Here is a 7,125-nt window from a genome sequence, read left to right on the forward strand (position 1 = left end):
CAAAGTGATGGAATCGATACCAAAGACGTAGAGTATGCAATCCCGGTAAACGGTAACAAAAGGAGAAAACAGATGCCTGACATCGAGAAGGCGTTTCCAGAGACTCGGTGTATGAGCCCACCTAGACTTCGAGAGTCATGTTGTAGTGACGTCGCATTTGGATGGTGATACTTCGAGGCTCCCGTTCCAAGATCGTCACACCACCATCTGAGTCGTGATAGACTGTCCAGGGGTTTGATATCACGAGAACAATCAGAATCTGCCAGAGCGCTTGAGTAATGATCAGTGGATAAATTGAGAGAAAGTGAGAAAACAGGCGGCAAAGTAAACAGCGTGAGATCCGGAAGCGCCGGCCAGGTTGACATCATAAAGACTCTCGATGTTTTGGATAGCACCCGCAGATGATTTCAAGCTGTAGAGAAGCAGTGTAGGTAAACGTAATGGAATCATGGTGCGAGAATTTCAACCAGGGTCCCGCTGGGCTGCACAGGTACGTTCTTACATCTAAAGCGAACTGTACAAGTGCTATTGATATCGTGGCGGTTAATAAACAGGCAGCACAGTCCAACGAAAGCCTACCATATTCGACAAGAGAGAGATGAACCGTAGACATTGCTACTGTCAGCGACCTCGTGCTCTGTAGTGCCTGTTGAGAATTGGCCTCGACAATGTCTTTATAATAAGCGCCTAGTGGGAAGAGTGCGTCATAACAATTACACAATCATTACCAGAAGAAAGGAAACAGTCAATATAAACACACCGGCGAGAAAGAACTACTAGGCCAACCGTAAAACAGCTGCTGCGTCTTCAGAAGAAGTCGCTGACGTTTGAGAGTTTGTCGAAAAGCGATCGATGGAGAGACAGCCGCGCAGGGAATAAGGAGGGAGGGTATACATCCATGTTATCGAATTCACCGAGCGAGCGGTAATTCCGCGCCATCAAGCACTTATCCTTTCTGCCTTTCCTATGGACCGTCTCTCAGCAAAATCGTCAGACCCTGTCCCTGGAGGATAGTAGGGAAATTAGAAGGGGAGTTATTGATCCTGCAGGATGACGTCACGCTGTATTTGTGACAAGTTTACGTTCATCCCGTTCATCGCTGAGAGACGAAGATAACGAGTCTTTGCGAGCAGGCAGGAGAAACAGATACCCACCAGTAGAGAGAGATGGTGTAGTTGAGAGAGTCGGGTGCGGACATGAGGGGCGGTAAGTAGTTGCCGTTGCCGATTGTGTTTTCTTCCTCTTGTGCTTCGCCAATCCTGAGGACGTGTTACTCGAGTTATATTATAATGCACTAAAAAGTAGCATACATCTGCATTCAACACCGCCGACGTGTTCGAGCTCCAAGTTTGGCGTTGTATCCAAATCGTGACTCTAGTATCGCTCGAGGATATCGGACATCAAGGTGCGGCGTTCTTGGTCTAATGACAGTCAGATTGCCATTATGTGAAGTATGGAACTTGAAAGGACTGAGAATTAAGGTAATAGAGGAAACATACGTTGACCACTCAACGGCGCCGTCTCAGTCATCGAGGACGACCCAACGGTATGTGGGGGGGGGGATCCCCAGACCTCGTGAATAGTGAATGGTGAATAGTGAATGAGCCAAAATTGGCGGGATCAGTCGGGGGAAATACTCCCATCATAGAAGAGCCATTAGGGGTCGGGGTCACCCATTGCGCCCCAGCAGGAGAGGGATAATTCCAGGATTTCCTGGCGTGACCGAAGAGACGTGATTATAGTCAGCCGAAAGACATCCTAAGCGACAGCGATGAACTAGGAGGACGCCGTCTCTAGTATATTCCATGGAAACCGTGAGGACGGGACTGAAGACCAAGGAGTGTAGGCGAGGGCAGAGATACCGTTCTCTACTCGTCTCCACGACGTGACTAGTCCATCTGTTCCAAGCCCCGCCTTCAAAATCCCCAGGTGATAAATTCTGAGCAAATTCAAGGTGATGTGTCACGTGTGTGGGCGTGGCAGGGCAGGCAGGAATTCAAAAGGTGACGCGTGACGAGTGACAGTCGTCCAGGTCGTCCACACCACCTGTACTAGCCTGTACTACCGTTCCGCACCACCTTGCACCTAATCTACCTCGTTTTGATGCCATAATCAGGACACGCTTACGTGGTGGGATACTTATATCTGGGTTTCACGCGCATGAATCGAGCAATTAGATTTCGAAAATCCCGTGCGTATGGCAGTCGCTGAGATGAACCTGGTCGCGGCATATAGCCCTGAATGGACTTCACTAGGACCTTAAAATGCGCAAGATGAATCTCAATTGCCATCGCATCCTCTGTCATCTCCCTCAGCAACAGCACTTGTCCAATGTCTTCAGTGGCGTTACCATCCCGTAGACAGTGCACCCAGGTCATTGACAACATCCAACGCTGCCAGTGTCCATGCTTCATTCCTCCTGCTTCCATCCTGCTAGACGAGGTAGACTCTAGTCACCTCCACCCGTACTCATTTGCTTACTCTCTTCCCAGAATATCTGCGGTCTGTGTGGACACGGTATTCATTCCCATGTCGACTACGTTTCGATGGTCGTCAATCATCATCCCGCGACTCAGTGTGCGGCGTATGTCCAAAAGGTATGCTCCTCCCTACTCTCCATGGTGTCTTGAGCTCATGCAGCTTGTCTTATAGACGCCTCTGACTCAGCGTTGCACGTGTGAAGCTCAGCTTTGCGACCACATCGCTATCGATAACCCGTATCGTTCTGCAGAACCATGGGCCATTTTGGACTACTTCACGGACAACAATGGCCCTTCTTCTGGTGTCAACGCGACCAGCTTTTACAACAACGCCATCAATGTGCCGTTCACGCCAAACTCCGTGCTCTTTCCATCCGCCAGTTCCCACACCGACACCTTTTTTCACGACACGAACCTCATGCCAATCAATGCTGCGCCTGTTCTCTCTCCCAGTCCCAACCACGCATTCAGCCCTTCCCGTGACGCGGGGAACATTCCCCTCACTTCTACGTCCATCTCTTCACCTTCTGCTAGAAGTAGCTCATCCAGCAATCAATCTTATATCGTTCAGACCCAGGCTTATGGCTCAGACGATTACTTCGTTCAATTCCCGGACCATTTCATGAACAACTCCTATGCTTTTCAGTTAGATGGCAGCGCGACGGATGAAAACTTGTATGACCAGAATGTGATCTACGGTCCGATGCCCGAGGACTGGTCAGGTCCACACACTTAGTTCATAGCTGCGACAGCATCTTGACGCTTCCTTTCATCCTCCAAATTTTCGGCGTCTTCAACTCACTTACACCTATCCATCAATGATCATCCAAAAAATCTCATTCTTATGTTCTCTCCGCTCGACTCTTTCTTTACCAGTTAAATGCCTTAGTTTCCAGTCTCTACATTTCTATCTTTGTTGTATATGTAACCAGTACTGTGAGATAAATTTTCAATTCGGCATCAATTCTTTTGCTTTGTAGTTTACGCTTATTGCTTAGCTGTTATCCATTGGTTTTTGACATGTGTAAATGTTTTGGAATGTAAATGTTAGTGCAGCGAACACTATGGGTGCAGACAATAGTTCTGGATTCTGCCAGTACGTATACCAAATGTTAAGCGATGGAAATGATATCAACATGGAGTGGGGTAGACAATGGTACCCGAAAGAGACTACAGCGGCCGGCAGGGTATTCCCAGTGTTTAACGAATACGAAGTTCCAAGTTAAGCGAGCCAACTCGTAAGGTGCAACAAAATAGGGAGCAGGCAAGAAACAGGCAAAATAGTAAGATAGTCGCCAATCGATGTCGATGCTCCTGTTTAGCAGCGAACACCAAGTCAGTTTGACTAACGCTCTGTCGGAATAGCAGGTTTACTATATCCCAATTACAAGCGGCGGAGGAAGATGGTTTGAGTCAACAATTTGGATGTACAGTGGAGAGTTGCACGCGCAAGGGCAGGAAACTATCATCGATGGATTTTGTTCCTTGTCTATCTTTCCGCCTCGCTCGTCCTGAGAATGCGTTCCCTGACTTCGTATGTGAAAAGGTAGCACCAACATCCGCGTCCAATGCTAGCTCCAAAATTGGCCTCGCATCCAATCCGCGATACTTCATTATCGCTGATTCATCGGCTTTGACGACCGCCATCATTCTAAGAGAATAGTCAGAGCTCAGAATTGATATGTTAGTAGGTGTACGTACCACCCCGCTGTCAGGCTCACGGCGCGTCATCTCCAGCCAGGAAAAACCTCCCCGTAAAAGAAAAACGTTGGATGAGTCATTGCGGAACCCGTGGTGTTTGGTAATAAAGATGGATAATGCATGGAACTCCTGGTATACTCGGAGGGAATATCGGTGTTGATGTTGGTGCTGGTGTTCGGGAGTGATAAAAATGGGAGCGGGAACAGGGTAGTGGGCTGTAGGCGACGGAAGACCGTCTCTAGAGTATTCCAAGGGTATAAGACAACAGTGGCGAAGAAATGGGTGACAGTGTGAAGGATAGAGAGTCAGGGCATCTAAAGATGCGTACTACGGCGCCTGCCGGCTGATCTTCTCACCCTTTTCCTCTTCCAATTCCCTTTGCCGTGATCAAAGCCTCGATAATTCGTCTGTTAATAGTTGTTATCAGGCCTGCAGCTCCAGAAGTAGGGTTCCTGCCTGAAGTCTGTGGGCTAAGGCCTTGTATCACTGTATGCAGTACTAGTGATAAGGCGAGGGGCAGTCGCGGTGGATTGGACGAATGTATCAATAGTAAACAGCTGGCTCAGATAGGTCTTGGCCAAGAGGCACTGTGAGGGTGCCCAAGATGGGTGAAAACATGCATCGTGAATCTAGGATCTGAGGGATTGGTGGCTCACAACTGACCTGCCTCTTTGGGACGCGCGGTCAGCTAGCAGCATGCCTTACCTGACTGCCGACCTTCGAAACTCTCACACAACTCACACAACTCTCACAGTCCTTTGGCATTCTTGCTTCTTGATGTAATGTGTTTGCTTCTTACATCAAGAAGCAAGAATGCCAAAGGAGTCGGATCAAGAAGCAAGATGCCAAAGGACTGTGAGAGTTGTGTGAGTTGTGTGAGAGTTTCGAAGGTCGGCAGTCAGGTAAGGCACGCTGCTAGCTGACCGCGCGTCCCAAAGAGGCAGGTCAGATCCTTCTGATATTATATTCCCGGACTCTTTTTTGCAGCCGATTGTACTCCTTTCTTTAAAAATGCGTCAAGATGAACCCCAAGTACCATCGCATCCTCAGCATACATCCCCTTCACTAGTAGTCCAATGTCACTCTCACCTGTAGCAGCCTTACCCTCCCGAGGACAGTGCACTCAAGTCATTGACAACGTCCAGCACTGTCACTGTCCATGCTTCACCCCTCCTGCTTCCATCCTGCTAGACCAGGTAGACTCTAGTCACCTCCACCCATGCTCCTTTACTTACCCTCTCCCCAGAATGTCTGCGGTCTGTCAACCTGTCCTGTCAGAAAAGTGTATTTTCTCCAGTAGTTATAGTGGAACTGAAAATACATTTTCTCCAGTAACTATAGGGCTGCCTTTCTAGTCACAGCCGGTGATAGGACCCACGTGCATCGTCTCTTGATTACTTTTTCCCGTGCTTCCCGTTCCCTTTCGCAAAATCTGATCCCATCCCATGGTTCATATAAAAATAATATTACAAGTAGATACATAGAGTAAAGGAATATATTTAGTCATTCGATATGTAGATAAAATATGGCACCGGTGGGCAGGCGATATTGACGGCGGTGATCGGGAGGCATGGCCAAAAAAGGGGATCATTGCATTGCCGTAGTGGCTGATACAAGCAAGAAACATCAGGTGCCGGGATAGGGAGCGGGCATACGGCGGCTACCATGTCGATCGGCAGGGGCTTCCGTGATCGTGCAACCATGAATTCAGGCACGTCTGTTATGGTCTCAGGTACCCTTTCAATGGCCAAAAAGACGTGCTTTCCATTGTCATCACCCGCCATCCACATCCCGACCTCCCTCGCACCCTCCTGCCCTTCTGCACCTCTCCAATACACTTTATCCCCCTCCATCCCTTGGCTGCCATTTTTTGTGACTATGCTTCTAAAGACCTCCACCCTCACGCCGTTGCTGTTACCTCCCTGGCCGCCACCGCCATCGTTGTCCCGCATATGGTGAGGGAAAGAAGCGGAAAAAGAAGTGGCACAGCCACTCGATCACTCTGCAGTTTCATGGACCGGAGCGATTGAGCGAGTGGAATGAATACCGGGGATGCATCCTCTGCTCCATTCCTGCATCCCGAATGCCCGAGAATCATCGGAATGTAATGCTATTGTATTATACAGTATATTTATATACTTTCCTATATATTAAATAAATCCCAGCATTGATTAATATGCATTTTACAGTTGAAAAACCGCATTTTGGTTCATTTAGCATATACTCATTGTATGCTGTTCTATACACCATAGAAAAGAATATGATGGGCTGCATATGCGAGATTATGTAGTATACTATCCAAACAAAGTGTCCGATCCATGGTGATCTTTTCGTAGAAACATCGTTACTCACTTCATTGCTTAGAAGAACTGTTAGAAATCCGCCCTCAGTGCACTTTCATCTGACCAAAATAAAATTGTATCACGGCTTCAGGGCAGGTACATTTTCAGACATATACTACTCAGAATAGATGAAATCCATGGTTTTATTGACTCTGTATTCTCATTTGAATGTGTACTATGGGATAAAGGATGCAGAGTACTTGCAACTGATACCATAATTCATATTTATCTACAAATCAGCTAGAATGTATGGATAACTAAGCTATACATGATACATAAATGCCAATAGACACTATATATTTGATTTTAGAGGGATGGAAGAGCCTCATAACTGTACAATTGCGATCCATTGCTTGCTGCAGTCAATTTAGAGGTTGTCCGGCAAATTCCGGAAATCCACTCGAAATGTTCTTTTTTCACTAGTTCATACATGCATTAAATATAGTCATGATTGAGTCATTAGTGCACATTTTATACAAAAAAAAAAACACCATATCTATCTACTATCCCCTAAATTGAATCCACTATTGGATTGGAAATGCTATTGACATAGTTCCTGACGATCGGAGACAAAAGCAGAGCATGATAAAAAGGGAAAGTCG

General features: G+C 47.2%; 1 protein-coding gene across 1 annotated transcript; it reads left to right on the forward strand.

Annotated features, from left to right (window-relative positions):
* The first annotated feature begins 2,489 nt into the window (after positions 1–2,489).
* EV420DRAFT_320855 (uncharacterized protein) lies at positions 2,490–3,362 on the forward strand. The gene is made up of 2 exons (XM_060481710.1): positions 2,490–2,597; positions 2,653–3,362. The coding sequence occupies exons 1-2, from the start codon at positions 2,547–2,549 to the stop codon at positions 3,214–3,216; spliced, it is 615 nt and encodes a 204-aa protein (XP_060321966.1). The 5' UTR covers positions 2,490–2,546; the 3' UTR covers positions 3,217–3,362.
* Positions 3,363–7,125: the final 3,763 nt, after the last annotated feature.

Source organism: Desarmillaria tabescens, assembly GCF_030435595.1.
Source record: "Desarmillaria tabescens strain CCBAS 213 chromosome Unknown EV420scaffold_150, whole genome shotgun sequence".
Lineage (NCBI taxonomy): Eukaryota > Fungi > Basidiomycota > Agaricomycetes > Agaricales > Physalacriaceae > Desarmillaria > Desarmillaria tabescens.